Source organism: Sphaerodactylus townsendi, linkage group LG01 (assembly GCF_021028975.2).
Source record: "Sphaerodactylus townsendi isolate TG3544 linkage group LG01, MPM_Stown_v2.3, whole genome shotgun sequence".
NCBI lineage: Eukaryota > Metazoa > Chordata > Lepidosauria > Squamata > Sphaerodactylidae > Sphaerodactylus > Sphaerodactylus townsendi.
The window spans coordinates 10,286,234-10,305,334 of NC_059425.1; the positions used below are offsets into that span (position 1 = coordinate 10,286,234).

Here is a 19,101-nt window from a genome sequence, read left to right on the forward strand (position 1 = left end):
CCGCAAACTTCTCGCCGGTGTCTGAAGACGCTCCCCCCCTCGCCTCTGTATAACAGAGGTGAGAATGTCCCCCAAGAGTTTGCAGGCCCACCACGGAGGGCTGGAACGGTTGCTCGGCAATTTCCTCCAACCCCAGTCTGGACATTTTTAGCTGGGAGCAAGAGTCGAAAATTAGGGCGTTTTGTTCCGGAGTTCCCGGCTGTCTCTCTTCTCCCTTCCGGGTTGAAAGGCCGGCCGTGCCCCTTCCCCGATCTGATTCAAAGTTCTGGGATACCGCAATTCATCTGCGTGGCTCCATGTTAAAAAACAAAAGGTAAAGTTTTCCCCTTCAGTCGTGTCCGACCCTGAGGTTCCGCTGCAAGCGGTGATTTCGGAGGCAAGCCGTTTTTGTGGGGTGGTTTGCCGTTGCTTTCCCCGGCTATTCTTTACCCCCCCTAGCTATGAGCTAGGTACTCATTTACCAACCAGGAAATGGATGGCTGGCTGACCTGACCACGAGCCAGCTGCCGGGATATCTGACCCACAGGGGGCTCGAACTCCTGACCGTGCGAGTGGCAGCGTGAGCACTTAACCGCTACGCCACGCGGCTCCTTGTTAGTATACGGAATCACCTCATTTGTCCTGCTGCAATTTAGGGGGGGGGGGGGGAGAGGTCCATCCAAGCGGCTTTCTCTGGAATCTCAAAGGGGTGTGGATGACTTGTCCGTTTCCCCAGGTGCAAAGGAGCTGGAGGGAGGCGCTGGGGGGTTCCTCCAGCCACCAGCCCCCTTCTGGGGTCAGGCGTGGCCCTCTGCAATCTTGCGGCAAACGACAGGGCGAGGGGGCGGCCTCCCATCACCCCGCACGGCTGCCCGAGGAAGAGCTGCAGCGGCTCCCTCCCCTCAAATCTTCTCCACGTAGTTTCCCGGGAACAAGCCTTCTTTGCCCCGGATTCGGCCTCGCCACCAGCCAGACGGATCTGCGGAAGGAGGAGAGTCCAGAAGTGAGGCACAGTCTTCTCCCCAGGCAAAACTCACAGGATGGGAAGACGCGGGGGCAAAGGTCAGCAACCTCTGGCTCCGTTCTGCTAATGATGGCATCTCTGCCCCTCCCTAGCACAAAGAGACCCCCCCTCTTCCTCACACAGAGTGGGAAAGGCCACCCTTCGCAGAACAGATCCGCAGGATTGGGCAGAAGCTAGTCAGAGGCCCCTTACAAACTGGGCATTAAAAGGCTGGCTGTTCCCAGAAGGTAGACTGCCTCAGCCCATGGAGGTTGTACAGTAGAGAAGAGCTGAGTTTGGATTTATATCCCCCCTTTCTCTCCTGCAAGAGACTCAAAGGGGCTGACAATCTCCTTGCCCTTCCCCCCTCACAACAAACACCCTGTGAGGTAGGTGGGGCTGAGAGAGCTCCGAGAAGCTGTGACTAGCCCAAGGTCACCCAGCTGGCGTGTGTGGGAGTGCACAGGCTAATCTGAATTCCCCAGATAAGGCTCCACAGCTCAGGCGGCAGAGCTGGGAATCAAACCCGGTTCAGATTAGATACACGAGCTCTTAACCTCCTACGCCACTGCTGCTCCTTTCTCCTCTGTAAGGAGACTCAAGGTGGCTTACAAGCTCCTTTCCCCACAGCAGACACCTTGTGAGGCAGGTGGGGCTGAGAGTTCACAGAGAACTGTGACTGGCCCAAGGTCACCCAGCAGGAATGCAGGAGTGCGGAAACACAACTGGTTCACCAGATAAGCCTCTGCCACTAAGGTGGAGGAGTGGGGAATCGAACCCGGCTCTCCAGATTAGAATCCACCTGCTCTTAACCACTACACCACGCTGGCCCCTGAACTCAAGACCTGGACTCACCTTCCTTGATGATTTCAATGAACTCATCCGCGTTGAAGCTGAGTTCGTCTGTGTCTTGAGCATCGTAGGCGTACAGGGCCCGGCACTGCGGGAGGCGTGGCTGAGGTTTGGGCTTGGGTTTTGGCTTTGCCCGGCCCCCTCCCGGGACGGGTTTGGCTTCCTTGGAGAGGCGCCGCTTCAGGCTGAAAAGGAAGAAGAGTTTGGATTTATACCCCCACCTTTCTCTCCTGTCAGGAGACTCGAGGTGGCTGACAAGCTCCTTTAAGAACATAAGGAAGAGCCTGCTGGATCAGACCAGAGCATCTAGTCCAGCTCTCTGCTACTTGCAGTGGCCCACCAGGTACCTTTGGGAGCTCACCTGCAGGAGGTGAAAGCAATGGCCTGCGGCTGCTGCTGCTCCTGAGCACCTGGTCTGCTAAGGCATTTGCAATCTCAGATCAAGGAGGATCAAGATTGTTAGCCATAGATCGACTTCTCCATCAATCTCTCCAAGCCCTTTTTAAAGCTATCCAGGTGAGTAGCCATCACCATTTCCTGTGGCAGCAGATTCCAGACACCAATCACAATCCTTTCCTCACGACAGACACCTTGTGAGGCAGGTGGGGCCGAGAGAGTTCGGAGAGAACCGTGACTGGCCCAAAGTCACCCAGCAGGAGTGCGGAAACACATCTGATGAACCTCTGCCATTCAGGTGGAGGAGTGGGGAATTGAACCCGGTTCTCCAGATTGGAAGCCGTCGAGACGAGGCTGGGGTAGGAAGGAGGCCCACCAAAGCGACAGCCCACTGCTCACTTGCCCCTGCCCTGTCCCAGAAGAGAAATGCCTGAAGGAGCCGGGAAACTAGAGGCCCCAATCCTGCCCGTCTGTCCTGCCCTCTCTTTGGCAGGGTAGCCAACTTGGGCCTGTCAATTTCCCAGCAGGACAGCTGATCTCCACACTGCAGAGTTCAGTTCCCTTGCAAGAAACGGCTCCTCTGAACCGCTAAGGACCTCCCCCACCCGGCCCCAGGCTCTTCTCCCAAATCTCCAGAAATGTCGCCAACCTGGAGTTGGCGACTGTACAGCCACAACGCCTCCCTCTTCCTCCTGCAGGCCGGCAGGGCAGGACATATGTGAAGGAGCGAAGCAGAAACTGGTCCTGCTCCGGAGCCTACTCAGACTCCGCCTGCTGCCACGCAAACAAGACAGTTTACGAGATTTAATGAACTGTGGAACTGGTTCTGGGAGCCAAGCTTTGCTAATTTTCAGAGTCTCTTCTTTCTTATTGAAGTTGTCTTGGTGTTTGTGAATTTCAATGGCCTCCCTGTTCACAAACACCAAGACAACTTCAATAAGAAAGAAGAGACTCTGAGAATTAACAAATCTTGGTTCCCAGGACTTAAAAAATGGACTGATAACCCCACCCGCAATACAATGCACTCAACAACACCTTTGCATAGCAAGTTCCACCCAAACACTTAATGATTGATTCCCCACCCTGGGACATGGACAATATACCACACTAAACTTTCCCTTCCCACTACTAGACACTGTGTGAAACAGACTGTTCTCTGTGATACACCTCTGAAGATGCCAGGCACAGATGCAGACGAAATGTTAGGAACAAGATCCACCAGACCACGGCCACACAGCCCGGAAAACCCACCAGAACCAGTTGAATCCGACCGTGAAAGCCTTCGACAACTGTGGAACTGATTGCAACAATAATACGAGGCGGCTCAGGGGAAGAGTAGATTCAGCCCCGCCTGCCACGCTGCCGGCCGCTTGAATACCGGAAAGGCAAGAATTTTGGAAGGGTAACGAGGCCACCCTGATGGACTTACCCAGCCACGCCCTGGTCTGGGACGTTCATGAAGTCCAGGTTGAGGTGGGCGGGGACGGCTTTGGCTCTCGGGCTGGCCCCTTGCCGGGGCAGGCTGGGTTGCTCCATGCTGACTTGCCGGGTCATGGAGGGACGGGGCTGCCGGCCCCTCGCCCCCCCACGGCTGTGCCCCTGGTGGTTCCACTTTGGGCCTGCAGAGAGTGAAGAGAAGAAGGGGTCAGTTGATGGTTTGGGGGGACGGGTTGGGCTACCAGCCTGGAGGGTCGTCCGGTGGAGGCCCAGGGGGCGTTCTGCGGGGGGGGGGGGCACGGGGCAGAGGCAAGGAATCAACTGGCCCGGCTCGCCTGGGTGGGAACCAGTGGGGAGCCAGAAGAAGAGTTTGGATGATATTATTATTATTATTATTATTATTATTATTATTATTATTATTATTATTATTATTATTATTATTATTATTATTATTAATTTGGATTTCGTAGACCGCCTCACCCCCAGAGGGCTCTAGGCGGTTTACAACACAACACATCATATCCAACAACAGTTAAAACACAATTACAATCCTTAAAATCAATAGCAGCATACAAAATATCCCCCCTTTCTCTCCTGTAAGGAGACTCAAAGGGGCTTCCAATCTCCTATTCCCTCCCCCGCCCCCCGCAACAAACACCCTGTGAGGGGTGGGGTGGGGCCGAGAGAGCTCTGAGAGAACTGTGACTAGCCCAAGGTCACCCAGCTGGCGAGCGTTGGAGTGCACAAGCTAATCTGGTTCACCAGACAATCCTCCACAGCTCAAGTGGCAGAGCGGGGAATCAAACCCGGTTCGGCAGACTAGAGTGCACCTGCTCTTAACCACTACAGTGGGAGACTTAGGGCCTTTGGTGACCGAGGTTTAAGTCTATCGTAGCAGCTCGCTGGATGACCTTGGGCCCATTACAAACTCTCAGCCTAGCCTACCTCGCTGGGTTGTTGTTGTTGTTGTGGGGGGGTGAACAATGTTCTGAACTGCTTTGAACTCCAACAGGGGAGAAAAGTGGGATCTAAATAAACAAATGCAGGATAAACTCCACCCGTGAGCTCAGAGAAACCCTGTTGAAATGGGGTGCACAAAATGCACTTCCTCAGAGTGTGGTAGAGTCTCATTCTTTGGAGGTTTTTAAACAGAGGCTGGATGGCCGTCTGTCAGGAGCGATTTGATTCTGTCTTCCTGCATTGCAGGGGGTTGGACTGGATGGCCCCTGGGGGTCTCCTCCAACTCTATAATTCTATGATTCTCTGCTGGCTTCCCCAAGTGCAGCATTCCTGCTCAGAAGCCCCCATAGACCATGTCCCCGCACCTGCCCCCACTCCGCACAGTTCTACGCTTGATTCTTGCTGTTTGCTCCCTTTCGGTAGTCTCGCTAAATGTTCCTGGTTGCCACGCGGAACAAAACGCTGTGCGGAACTGAGCCACCTGGCAGAGCTCCCCCTGCTGGGCAGATCCTCGTCCACAAGGCCCCAACCCTCACGTGGTTTACAGGGAATGTTGCTCCCCCCTCTAAATCTGAGTCCTTCAGATTATCCTCCTGTGGTTTTAGTCTGTTCAGTCTTCAGGTGCTGTTAAGGCAGTGGTGGCGAGCCTGTGGCATGGGTGCCAGAGGTGGCACTCAGAGCCTTCTCTGTGGGCAAGCACAAACAGAGTCCCCCCCCCCCCCACACACACATCTAGGCTGGCCTGGGCTCAATTGTTAGCATTAAACCTAAGACCTAGTTTGGGGGAAGCAGTGTAGGTAACCCTACACTGGTTTTCATGCAAAGAATTAAAGTGCGATCCTTTACCTGGGAGTAAGCTCAGTTGCTGGCAATGGGGCTTGCTTCTGAGTAAACCCTCCTAGGGTTGTGATTCACCCGTTGGAAGAGTTGCACGGTTGCTTCAAAGCACAGCCACCGACTACCACCAAGCTAACTCCTGAGTAACACACGCCTTGGAGCCAACCGTTTTTTCTAAACTAAAATCTCAGTATTCAGGTTAAATTGCCGTGTTGGCACTTTGTGATAAATAAGTGGGTTTTGGGTTGCAATTTGGGCACTCGGTCTCGAAAAGGTTCGCCATCAGTGTATTAAGGTATACATTGGAATGATTTGCAGAGAAGGTTAAAGCATTTTATTTTTCATTTCATTAGTCTTATTTTAATCAAGAAGAAGAGGAGGAGGAGGAGGAGGAATTTGGATTTATATCCCCCCTTTCTCTCCTGTAAGGAGACTCAAAGGGGCTTACAATCTCCTTGCCCTTCCCCCCTCACAACAAACACCCTGTGAGGTGGGTGGGGCTGAGAGAGCTCCAAAGAACCGTGACTAACCCAAGGTCACCGAGCTGGCGTGTGTTGGAGTGTACAAGCCAATCTGGTTCCCCAGATAAGCCTCCACAGCTCAAGTGGCAGAGCGGGGAATCAAACCCGGTTCTCTAGATTGGAGTGCACCTGCTCTTAACCACCACACCACGCTGCCTCAACAAGGGATCTAGCAAAGAAAGACCTTTCCAAACAGGCTCTTATACAGGTGTTGTGTTCTTGTGGACAGATTCATATAGGAGATGACCTAAGTGGCCATAGTGAGCCTCCACATCCAGACGCAGTCAACCTCTGGATCCCAGGGCAGAAGTGTAAAGGATTCAATAGTGTTGATGGTGAAGTAACCTTGAGTGCATTCCACAGCCCGGGCGATGGGCCAGCTTCATCGGCGGAGACTTTATCTTTGCGCGGGAGATGAAGACTCCGTTCCCATGGGAAGCAGGAGGGGGGATGGGGTGAATGGTGTTATAACCTGTGCTTCTGGCGTGAAGTGTCATTCCTGCCACTACGTGTACGTGAGCTTTCTAAGATGTCTTAATAAACGGACTTTTACATCCAAAAAGCCTTTTATTTCTGCTTCTATGGAATTCCTTACATTGTGGCAGGAATCTAATTCAATATATTCCTAGTACAGTGGACCTCTGGTGTCTTGACATGGAGAGGTTGAATGTTACTGCGATATTGCGCGGTAGCTCCCAAAGAGGGTCTCGACCTTTCCCCTTCTGGATCTGGAGGAACCGGCAGGAGAACGGCTCGCTGGTGGTTCTTTTCCGCCCCTCGTGATCAGCACGAAGTCTTCCTTTACCCGCTGGAACGAGGGACGGACGACGCACCATGGGGACTTCCATGAGCCGCTTGGGGCGCTGTCTATGGATCGAGCGCCTGTGGATCGATCTCTGCCCGCTGCAGGGATTACAAACCTCAGATGCAACCTTGTCATGGAGGAGACGGGTCTGACCACCTTTCAGCGGCAACCCAGGAATCCATTGAACGCATTCCTGGACTCTCGATTTTGGTGATGCTCCCAAAGAACCACCGGCACAGCACTGGGGCCCGTCCTCAAGGATACTTTCGGGACTAAACCTGGATTGGGAGGGGTATCCGTACTGTCTTCCTCCAATTGGACCCCTGATCCCGGCCAGCGCATCAGCACCTGAGGTGCCTCCCGGGAGCCACCGGTGGCTACGGTGTTCTCGATGTCTCGCTTCCAGACGGTTTTAAGAGTCCGAAGAAAGCCTGCACTTCAGCCGATCTGTTCCTCCCATCGAAGGAGACCTGATGAGGAAGTGGGCGACCGCGTAGATGCCCAAGAAGCATGGTCCCGGAACGCCAGCTATGGGAGAGGAGGAACGGGCACAGCTGCAGCAAGAGCCGAAAACCTGCAGAGGGACCGGAACGCGCACGCAAAGAAGTCCAGCTCGGAAAGTTGGACCGCGGCTAAAGATGCGCCTCCAACGGCTAATATGCCCAGAATCTGTCAGTCCATGATAAAGTCCTGGAACACTCCAGACTGGATTTAGCATAACGGCAACGCGAAGCTGCTTCAGGCCCTTAAGCGCGACGCGAAGCGAAAGCTCATCGGAAGCTCTTAAACGGTGACCTAACTGGCTAAATTGGAACGAGAAAGCTGCTCTTACGCGACCAGGATGCATTGACCCGCAGCGAGAGGGAGCTGGCTGCGCTGAGAGGGAGCTAAGGAGGCAGCAGACCAGGAAGCCCCAAGTTGAGCGCCCATGCTGTTATCATTTCGATCACGCTGGCCAGGGGGCCACGCACTGGGTCCTGCCACCCAAACGCCAGCTGCACCGGGCCAGCTCCGCATTCCTCGCACCCCGCATAACAGCCGCTCGCCTAACCTGCTCAACCCGGCGAACCACCGCCCAGGCGCTAAGAGCCGTGGAACGGGCTACTATCGCCCCCCTCGACACAGCCCGTTGATGGGACCGCTCAAACTTCCCTACCATTTTGCAACTCAATGCCCACTTGAAGACTATGATGATTTATACCGCCTGAGCTAAAAAATACGGACATCGCTCAGTCCGGATGGGCAGCAGCCGATTGGTTCGCGGACTTTTGGATTTGTAAGATGAAGACTCTCGTGACGGTGCCCAAGATTCTCCAAGTTTTAAGAGCGCTGCTTCAAGATCCAGGCGCCGAATGAAGCTATCCGCACTATCAAAACTATCCAGCAAGGCAACCGCCCGCTTGCAGAATTTGCCCGCGGAATTTCTGTATGTACGGGTTGCTCGAATTTCCTCCTGAGTGGCCTGAACGCATGAAATGCGGTCACTTCTCGGATGCTGTGGACGCAAGCTGCGCGGAAACGGTGTTTTAATTCGGTTCCTCGCATCATTGCGATTGATCCAGTTGGGGTCCCAGGTGGCGCCTTCCTCGCTTTGGAATACGCCAGGCCGGAGGCCTTCACGCCAAAACCCACCACTGCGCTCTTACTCAAGCTGCTTCCAGCCGCTTCCTACCGAAACCACCTCTGAAACGCCGCCGACTGGGATTGTGTGTCTTTACTCGCGGAGGGCCAGGTCATCTAGCCGCCAACTGTCCTAAGAAACAAAACCAACCGCTTCCAGCTACAAGATCTCCATCTGCCAAGCCGCCATCGCAGATCGGGCGGGCCCGACGGCTCGGCCTAAAGCGGTCATCGGCTTACTCCAGAGGAGGGGAAGCGGCTGTTTGCCTTCCTTCAGCCCCCATGGACATGGGCCCCACTCCCGACGCTGTGAGTGAAGGCAGCCCCATTACTGTCCGCCGCTGGCCAACCCCGCTAAACACACCGCATTATAGCCTTCCTCGCCCTGTGGATTCTGGCTGCTCCCACTGTTTAATGCGCCCCAGGTGGCAGAGGAGCTAGGTTCAACCAAATTTCTGGCTAAGCTTCCATACCATTCACTCCAAATGGACGGCAGCCCCCTCGAATCCAAGGACCGCCCAGTTCAAAACACACAGCCGTTCTCCTCCAAGCAGTCGTAATTCATTGGGAGAAAATTAGTTTTATTTTACCAGTGGCCAAACACTCCATAGTTTTGGGCATGCCATGGTTATTGTTACATGAACCAAAGTTCATTTGGAAAGAACGGATCTTAGAATTCACTGACCCTCCCTGCGTGAACACATGAATTGGGGAAACCCAACTTCTCCTGACACACCCTCCCTGGCTTCTTCAGCGATTGCTCCCGACTCTATTGGCATCCCACCTGCTTTATCATGATTTAGCCAGAGTTTTTTCAGGAGCAGGAATGCGACCGCTGCCACCCCACAGAGACACTGACTGCAAAACGCTATACAACCAGGGGCTTAAATCCGCCCAAAGGTAGAACCTACCGCGATGAGTCCTAATGAGGAGAAGGAACTCCGGTATTTCTTGGATAAGAACTCACCTCGCTGGTTCATATGGCGGGCTACCAAACACACACACGCCGCCCCGCTTTTGTTTGTAAAAAAGAAAGATGGGTCTTTAATGCTTTGCACAGATTATCGAGGTCTCAATGCGTCTCTGTCCAATAAATATCCTTGCCTTGATCATGACCTTTAGATGCACTCGCAAAGGGCGATTTTACTAAATTGGACTTAAGAGAAGCTTACTACAGGGTCAGAATTGCTGAAGGGGCTATGAACACTTGACTGCTTTTAAAGTTTGGACAGTTTGAATACTTGATAATGCCATTCGGTTAAGTGGGGCCCCGGGCTTTTATGGCCCTTATCAACGGTTCTCCATGATTTATTGTACAAAGGAGTTGTGGTATACTTAGATGACGCTTTTGATTTACCTACAAACCATATAGAAGAGCATGAACATTGGTTCGAGAGGTATTGAAACGCTTTGCTCGACAATCTCTTTGCCAAACTTCCAAAATGCTGTTTTCACCAGACCTCCATTGACTATTTGTTATCGGATCTCACCGAGGGCTTGAAAATGGATCCTGCTAAGATTGACGCAGTCCTCCAATGGCTCGCCCCCACCAACCGCAAGAAGAGCTCCAATCTTTCTTGGTTTTGCTAATTTCTATCGTGACTTTATACCCCACCCGCTGAACTGACTCTTCCTCTTCACAGACCTCTACGCACTAAGCGGTAAAGATCCACTGTCCGCCAAGCCCGGCCCCTTCCTGGTCCGAGGAGTGTCAAACAGCCTTTCAACTCTTAAAGTCTGCGCTACTCAATCGAACCTATCCTAAAGCACCCTGACCCAGACTTCCCGCTTGTGGTTCACGCCGCCTCGACAAAGCACTTGGCGCAGCCCTGTTGCAGAAAATAAAGATGGTAGGCTGTTGGTTCCGCGGTGCTTATTTGTCTAAGAAATTCTCTGGTGCTGAACTCAACTGGACTGTAGGGGATAAAGAGATCGGGCGGCCATTAAAGTAGCACTTCCACTTCTGCATGTCACTGGCTGAGGGGGGGCTAAACACTCTTTCAGGTTTGGTCGGATCACAAGAACCTGGCAGCTCTTTTTTCCACCCCTCAAGATGTCCGCAAACAACTTAGTTGGGCCGATTTTTCGCTTTCTTACAGTCCATTTTTTCCCCGAAAGACCAATAACCATTGACGCTAGCCTCGGGCCTTCAATTCGAGGAGCCTTAATGACATTCCACCCACTGTTCTCTCCTCCCAGTTGGGGCTGGTTGTCACCCTGATTCAAACGCCCACTCTCCTTCTTCACCCCCACATTCCCAGTCTTCGCTCTCCTTTCCTGCGAACTCGAGGAGGCGGGCTGCCTCGAGCCTCCAGCGGAAGAAGGTGACTCCCACCATGCGCTTTGGAGAATGGAGTTTGGCGGAGGGGGAATGTTGGTACGGCCTCCTCCGCAGGTTCTTGAAGTTTACACGCATGCCCGCCGGGCTGGACATTTTGGCTTTCTGAAAAACTCTGCATTTGGCTACCGACAGTTCTGGTGGCGCACGCGCTAAGGACATTGAGGCATACATTAAGGGCTGCTCGGTTTGTGCAGAAGCCAAACCATCCCGAAAGCCCCATGGACTGTTGAAACTCTCCCGTGGCCTCCCGCCTTTGGGAAGTCATCTCCATGGATTTTATTACACGGATTTGCCCGAAAGTCATGGCAACACGGTTTTGTGGGTGGTGGTGGACTTATTTTCTAAACAAGCCCATTTTTATTCCATGTGCTTCCATCCTCCGCTCCTAAGTTGGCACGACTGTTCATTCAACATGTTTACCGCCTCCATTCCCACTATAAGGTGTAGGTCTCCTAATCGCTGCCCCCAATTCATTTCAAAGTTCTGGAAGGCGCTTTTGGGTTGTTAGTCGCCGCCGCTTCCCTACCACGCTCAAAGTGACGGGCGTAGACGGAGAGAACTTAACAGAACCCTAGAGTAGTATTTACGCTTGTTACACCAACTACCACCAAGACAATTGGAAGCGAAGCTTATTCCGCTTATGGAGTACCATAACAATGCGGTTCATAGCAGTACAAAGAAAACCCCTTGAAATTATTGTGTCTGGTCGCCTTTTCCGCCAAGCGTTACAACTACCATGCAGCTTTGGGACCCTCCAGAGTTTCAACAATGGATTTCATCCCTAAGTTTAGGAGCGAAAAACGTCCAGACCGCTTTACAACAAGCTGGCATCCTAAAAAGCTACGATAAACACCGCCGGATTTCAAGGCAGTGGGCTCTTGGGTGTATTTGCTCTACAAAAAAATCTTAGAGATCGCATAAAATTTTCCAAACTTGGCAAAAGATTCGTGGGACCTTTTCAGATTACTAAAGTGATTATTAATGATGTCACTGCCCGCTTAGATTTGCTCTCTAACTCTCTTAGTAACATTCATCCTGTCTTCCATTCCAGCTTGCTCAAGGAGGCTCCCCGCCTCGAGCGTGCCTGGCACGAATTCGCCGGAGAGGCCCCCACCGACATTATTGATGGTCACAAGCACTACTTAAATTGACGCTTATCCTGGACTTCTCGCTTTAATCGCAAACGCTTTGCAATATTTAGTCTCTGCGGGATATTCCTCTGGGTATAATCAATGGGTTTATTCCGAAATATTGACGCTTCCAATTCTTATTATTTCTGCTTTCCACCGCCGCTTCTTCCCAAGATAAAACCTGGGGAGGGGTCTTCTTTAAGGGAGGCAGAGTGTAAAGGATTCAATAGTGTTGATGGTGAAGTAACCTTGAGTGCATTCCACAGCCCGGGCGATGGGCCAGCTTCATCGGCGGAGACTTTATCTTTGCGCGGGAGATGAAGACTCCGTTCCCATGGGAAGCAGGAGGGGGGATGGGGTGAATGGTGTTATAACCTGTGCTTCTGGCGTGAAGTGTCATTCCTGCCACTACGTGTACGTGAGCTTTCTAAGATGTCTTAATAAACGGACTTTTACATCCAAAAAGCCTTTTATTTCTGCTTCTATGGAAATGGGATGCTGGACTAGATGGACCCTCACTGGTCTGATCCAGCTGAGCTCTTCTTAGGGAACTTTGGTTCATGTAACAATAACCATGGCATGCCCATGCCCATGCAGCATCACGGGAATGCCTCAACCTCTACACCCTTCTGTTGGCCCTCTGGAACAACTGTGTGAAATGGGATGCTGGACTAGATGGACCCTCACTGGTCTGATCCAGCTGAGCTCTTCTTAGGGAACTAGAGACCGTGTACCTCTGAGGTCTGGCCAGTGGTGGGATCCAAAAATTTTAGTAACATGTTCCCATGGGGGTGGGATTCAAACAGTGGCGTAGTGCCAATGGGGCTGGGCGGGGCACGACGGGGGCGTGGCCGGGCATTCTGGGGGCGGGGCATTAATAATTTCTCTGTTACTGTAAAAAACTCTTACTGTAAAAAAAAAGTTCCTAATTTCCAGCTGGTATCTTTCTGTCCATCATTTAAACTCATTCTAGCAAGTCCTATCGTCTACTGCCAACAGAAACAACTACTTCTCCTCTAATTGACTGCCTGTCAAACACTGAATACTTTCAAATACTTAATTTTGTTTCTAGAAATCAAAAGGAGGAGACTTTCCTTAAACAAGGAACTTTACCATATGTCTAAAACATGTTTTTAAAACAGCCCAACAGGGAGAATTATCCCGTTTTCTACCTTCGCTAACCAGCCACATAGGAAACAACAGGACTTTATGATTTTGGGACCTAATGGAATTTCTACCGGAAAAGCGGACCCAATTAGTAACCCCCTCTCGGCACACACAAATGATTAGTAACCCACTCTCGGGAACTGGTGAGAACCTGCTGGATCCCACCTCTGGGTCTGGCGTTTCTCCCAACGACAGCGGTCATTTACCTGCACTGCTTGGGGCGTTCCAGCCTGGGGTAGAGGCTCCACCGAGGTACCGGCTCTTCCTGTTATCCTTCCGGGTGGGCCCTGAAATTGGAGCATCCGCAGTTAGCTCTTTGGGTGAAACTGGCCCTGAATTCTGCAGTCTGCCATTGGGTTAGCCAGCGGCCATAGCGAGAAATTGCCCCAGGACTATCCTGGCCGCCTGCCATCCCACCCGAGTTCCCCTCCCCGCGCTCCAACTCACGGGCGTTCCGGGGCAAGCCGGGCCCGATGCTGATGACCAACACTTTGCCGTTGTTGCGGAGCAGGGCCAGGTCCCCCTGGCAGATCTGGAACTGGATCTGACGGGACCCGGCGGCCCCCCAAGGGCCCCACCCATCCTTCTTCACCTTGAACTCCAGCCTTGGAGAGGACAGAGAGAGAAAGACAGGAGAGCGGGCCGTAAGCGGAGTTTCTGGCAGCCACCTTCCTTCGGACCACGTTGCCCTTCTGCAACTAACCCACAATGCACCTGGCAGTTTTATTTTACTTTTTTTTTGGCTTTTTTTTTGGATTTATATCCCACCCTACCCCAGGCTCAGAGGGGCTCACATAAAACAATACAAGACAATGAAATCCAGCCCAATAAGATTGAAAATCCAAGTCGTAATATGAAATTGAAAAACTTTGGTGCCAATAAAATTCCAGGTAAGTTTCCAATTGGGGAGGGGGATCGAATAATAAGAAATAAACTAGCTAATAAATCCCCCCCTCCGAATCGTCCCTATTCAATAAAAAGGGATAAGGAGGGGGGAAAGGGGGAGGGGAGAGGGATAGGGGGAGTAGAAGAAGAAGAGTTTGGATTTATACCCCCCTCGTATATCTAATCTGAAGGAGAACAACAGCTGCAGAAGGCCCTTGCTTTCACCTCCTGCAGGTGAGCTCCCAAAGCCACCTGGTGGGCCACTGCGAGTAGCAGAGACCTGGACTAGATGGACTCTGGTCTGATCCAGCTGGCTTGTTCTTATGTTCTTATGTTCTAAGGAACCGGGTTTGATTCCCAGCTCTGCCACCTGAGCTGTGGAGGCTTATCTGGGGAATTCAGATTAGCCTGTGCACTCCCACACACGCCAGCTGGGTGACCTTGGGCTAGTCACAGCTTCTCGGAGCTCCCTCAGCCCCACCCACCTCACAGGGTGTTTGTTGTGAGGGAGGAAGGGCAAGGAGATTGTAAGCCCCTTTGAGTCTCCTGCAGGAGAGAAAGAGGGGATATAAATCCAATCTCTTCTTCTTCTTCTGTAAGGAGACACAAAGGGGCTTACAATCTCCTTTCCCTTCCGCACTCCGCCACAACAAACACTCTGTGTGGTGGGTGAGGCTGAGAGAGCTCCGAAGAACTGTGACCAGCCCAAGGTCACCCAGCTGGCATGTCGGAGTGCACAAGCTAATCTGAATTTCCCAGATAAGCCTCCACAACTCAAGCGGCAGAGCAGGGAACCAAACCCAGTTCTCCAGATTAAAGCGCACCTGCTCTTAGCCAGTACACCACGGCAAGGAGCTTTATGGCTACTTACTGGTTGCTGAACTTGACAGCCAGCGGTTTCTGGGCCCTCTCCTCGTAGCGCTTGCACAACAAGCTCAGCAGCTCCGTCTTGAACGCAGACTCCAAGACGCTGTCATACTGGGGCTCGTGAATGATGATGAAGTCGTCTTGCAGTGTGCTGGGGAAGAGAAAAAGGGCAGAGGTCAGGAACTGGGGGACCCCGATGGAAACACACGCCAGGCAGTGGTGGGATCCAAACATTTTAATAACAGGTTCCGATGGTGGTGGGATTCAAACAGTGGCGCTGCCGCACACGCGCACCTCCAGTCCCTACTGGGCAGGGAGGTTGCTTTAGTAACCCCTTCTCGGCACTCGGAAAAAGTTAGTAACCCCTTCTAGAGAAGTGGTGAGAACTGGTTGGATCCCACCTCTGACTCTAGGGTGGAAAGTCTGTCCTTGCAGGACTTTAAAAAGAAAGAATAAAATCCTAATCAATATCCAACTAAAGTCCTCCTTGGGCGATTCCGCACACGAGTAAAATAGGTTCGACCCAGTTCCCTGAGAAGGGTACTGACCTAGGTCAAAGCCATTGTTGTTCCCCACTGCAACCAGCTTGATCCCAGCTCGGACGGCGGAATCATCCTGTGCCTCTTCGCCGCTCCGTTCCGATTGGCTGCTGTTCTACGGCCATGTTCCGTCTATCCCCACACACATTATAAAAAAAAACTGCCACAGGAATGGAGGGACAAAGGTGGCGTTTTTTGATTGGCCAGCTGTACGCATGCCCAAAACACTCAGCTGTGATTGGCTGGATGGGGGACTTCTGGCACCAGAGATTCCGCACTTTACTGGAATCGAGCTGAGTTTGAGCGTGGTTCCCGGAAAAAGTAGTAGTTCCCAACTGGAGTCGGAAATTTGACCGTTACACGGGGCGAAGCTGGTACAAAATCATGTCGATCCCAGTGGTTGTGCGGAGCACTTAGGTCGAACGCAGCTCGAGCTTAGGTCGATAACTCAAGTGCGGAATCGACCCTTGAGGGTCTTCTCTGGTTCTTTCAGGAACTAAACTGAAGTTCCTGAAAATAATTTTCTGGGGGGGAAATAATTTTCTCAGGATCCATGGAAGAAAACAGTTCAGAGGGTAGCCATGTTAATCTGCAGCGGAACAACTAATTCGAGTCCAGCAGCATCTTGGAGATCAACAAAGTTTTCGGGGTAAAAGATTTCAAGACTCTAAAACTCCCTTGGTTGGATAAAAGTCAGAATGGAAATCCCTTAAATCTCAGCCTAAAGTTGAAAGGGGTGTTGAAAAGAAGGGCGTCAGGACACTGACAGAGGCGGATCGAGGAAGATGACGGTAATATCGAGGAGATTACGGTGAATATTGTGTACAGTTCTGGGCACTGTAATTTAAGAAGGATATTGACAAGCTGGGACGGGTCCAGAGGAGGGCAACCAAAATGGTCAAAGGTCTGGAATCCATGCCCTATGGAGAGAGACTTAGGGAGCTGGGGATGTTTAGTTGGGAGAAGAGAAGGTGAAGAGGTGACATGATAGCCATGTTTAGATATTCTAAGAGGGAGCCAGCTTGTTTTCTGCTTCCTCAGAGACCAGGACCCAGAGCTATGGGTTCAAGGTGCAGGAAAAGAGATTCCACCTAAACATCAGGAAGAACTTCCTGACAGTCGGGGCTGTTCGACAGTGGAATGCACGACCTTGGAGGGTGGTGGAGTCTCCTTCTTTGGAGGTTTTTAAACGGAGGCTGGACGGCCATCTGTCAGGAGTGCTTTTACTGTCCGTTCCTGAATGGCAGGTGGATTGGACTTGATGGCCCTTTGAGGTCTCTTCCGACTCTATGATTCCACGAAGCATGGGAAAGATTCTCCTTCTGTGCCAGAGAAGCCCTCTGACGGCTCCAGACTGGAAGGGGTTACTGAGGCTGAGTTAATCTCTGAACAAAAATCCCTTTTTTCTTACATGTGGCTAATGTACTTTTGGAAGGGGGCTGTGCACAGAGGGACGTTATGCGCCTGGCACGGGAACGCAGGGAGGCAGTCAGTGCCGCGCACCATTTATCTCTCGGGTTTGAAGTCCCTTCCAAGGAATTCCCATCAGGGAATTGTAGGCCGTGAACATCGGAAGCGCCAGAGTTGGACATCTCTGGGCTAGATGAATACTAAGAATCAAGGAAGGCTCAATGGAACTTCTTGATTCAGGGGCAGTATGAAGGGGGACAAAACAGGGAATGTTGGTTTCCTGGGTGATTGGCAGGCCTTCTGGGAGCAGAAGTTCAGCCACTGTGGAAAACAGGATTCTGGACTGGAGGAAGCCATCATTTTCTGATCTCGCTGGTTTCTCCTTTGCTTCGTAAGCCCAAACATTCCCGGGAACCTCGCTTTCCAAAAGTGATAATCTATCTGGCCTCTGAGGAAGCTAGAAAACTATCTGGAAGGACTTGCTTCCTGGCAGCCCCACCATACCTCTGAGAAAGTTCCACTGGTCCCATCAATCACCCACAACAAACTGTGTGAGTTTTTGGGAGGAGAGTTTACCTTGCTTGAAGCCGGGAACGTCTCCAACACTCACCTCAAGGAGACCGACTGGATCCTCTCCAGCTCGATCTGCCTCTTCAGGACCTCCTTGATTGCCCCTTTCTCCGGTCCTTGCTTCACCTTCTCGCGGCCGATCAGGTAGAGGAATCTGGGGGTGAGGATCAAGTCTCGTTTCACTGTCTGGGGAAGAACCGGCAGAGAAAGAAGTTAGCAAACACGAGAGGCCACAAAGGAGACGGGAGGCGGGTCTTCAGCGGAACTTGTCAACGTCTCATTTCATACACATTGAATCCATTTTCAGATAACTTTGTGACTAGAGTTTACTGTGTGAAATAGAATCACAGAGTAGGAAGAGACCCCAAGGGCCATCAAGTCCAATCCACCTGCCATGCAGGAACGGACAGTAAAAGCACTCCTGACAGATGGCCATCCAGCCTCCATTTAAAAACCTCCCAAGAAGGAGATTCCACCACTCTCCGAAGTAGTCCATTCCACTGTCCAACAGCCCCTGATGTTTAGGTGGGATCTCATTTCCTTCACCTTGAACCTGTGACTCCTGGTCCCAGTCTCTGGAGCAGCAGAATACAAGCTTGCTCCCTCATCAACATGACATCCCTTCAAAGATCTAAACATGGCTATCATGTCACCTCTTAGCCTTCTCTTCCCCAAACTAAACACACCCAGCTCCCAAATAGCAAGGTCCCCTTTCAAACAATCCCTAAAGCGGACTGAAAGGGCATTATTCAGCTTGTGTGAAGGTCACCTTTCCACCTTTGAGTACCCAAGTCACTGTTTGACCGGTGTCGATTAGTTATTGCGTCTGGCCCTCAGGATTTGTTTTAGAACGGAACCGCAGGCTGTCCGCGCTTCCGATCGACAACTAAACTCGAAACAGGGCTCTAATTGTTACGAGAAGAAAACCTTCCAAGCATCCCAAAAAGACGCTCTTCTCTGATCCTTTGATTGTCTCCTCTTTAAGCCTGGCTAAGAATTTGGGGCCCGTCTCCCCTCTCCTCTATCCCATGTACTGGTAGCTGTTGCCAGGAGATGCCTACTTAGAAAGACTAGTAATGACATTATCTTGCAGTAGTTATCATGGTCTTGTAATATAGACCCAAACTACCCCGAGCTGCCTTTTTAGCCAAATTAATTCCTCCCAAATAAATTCCTGAGTGTTATTATTAGTAAAGACAGTTTGTTTGTTTGTTTGTTTGTTTACTTACTTACTTATTTATGGGTTTTTTATACCGCTCTACCCCCGACGGCTCTGAGCGGTGTACAACATAACTTCCTCTACACAGTGCACAATAACCCATATAAACAACCCCATTAAAATTAAATTAAAACACAGCGATAAAATTAACGAAGGTGACGCCCCGCAATACCCCAATTAAAACCCTCCCAGAGGGAGGAAGCGAAACAAAGAGTGGGTCCCATAGATGATCACGGGAACTACAAACCGGAGGAATAAAAGGGGGCACTCTCAGCGAGTGGACACTCCAAAAGCCCGGCTGAACAACTCAGTCTTACAGGCCCTGCGGAAATCCCCAAGGTCCTGCAGGGCCCGGACAGCTGGAGGGAGAGTGTTCCACCAGGCAGGGGCCAGGGCTGTAAAGGCCCTGGCCCATGTGGAGGCCAGCCGCATCGTTGAGGGGCCAGGAACCACCAGTAAATAAAGTATTCTTACTACCAGCCTATTCTTACTACCTGCCTTTGCATAGAGTCTTCAAATCTTCAAAGTATTTCACTAACTCCACTTTGCAGCGAGCTTTGCAA

The 19,101-nt window shown here is 51.5% G+C and overlaps 1 protein-coding gene across 1 annotated transcript in view; it reads right to left on the bottom strand.

The window, feature by feature from the left end:
• Positions 1-309: 309 nt before the first annotated feature.
• LOC125442154 (unconventional myosin-Ie-like) overlaps positions 310-19,101 on the bottom strand; it is a 31,341-nt gene continuing 12,549 nt past the window's right edge. The window contains exons 11-17 of the mRNA XM_048513328.1: positions 17,360-17,505; positions 14,805-14,951; positions 13,496-13,653; positions 13,255-13,335; positions 3,660-3,849; positions 1,838-2,019; positions 310-958 (exon numbers count right to left, since the gene is read on the bottom strand). Of these exons, the coding sequence (XP_048369285.1) occupies positions 882-958; positions 1,838-2,019; positions 3,660-3,849; positions 13,255-13,335; positions 13,496-13,653; positions 14,805-14,951; positions 17,360-17,505 (981 nt within the window). The 3' untranslated portion in view covers positions 310-881. The remainder of the gene's footprint in view (positions 959-1,837; positions 2,020-3,659; positions 3,850-13,254; positions 13,336-13,495; positions 13,654-14,804; positions 14,952-17,359; positions 17,506-19,101) is intronic.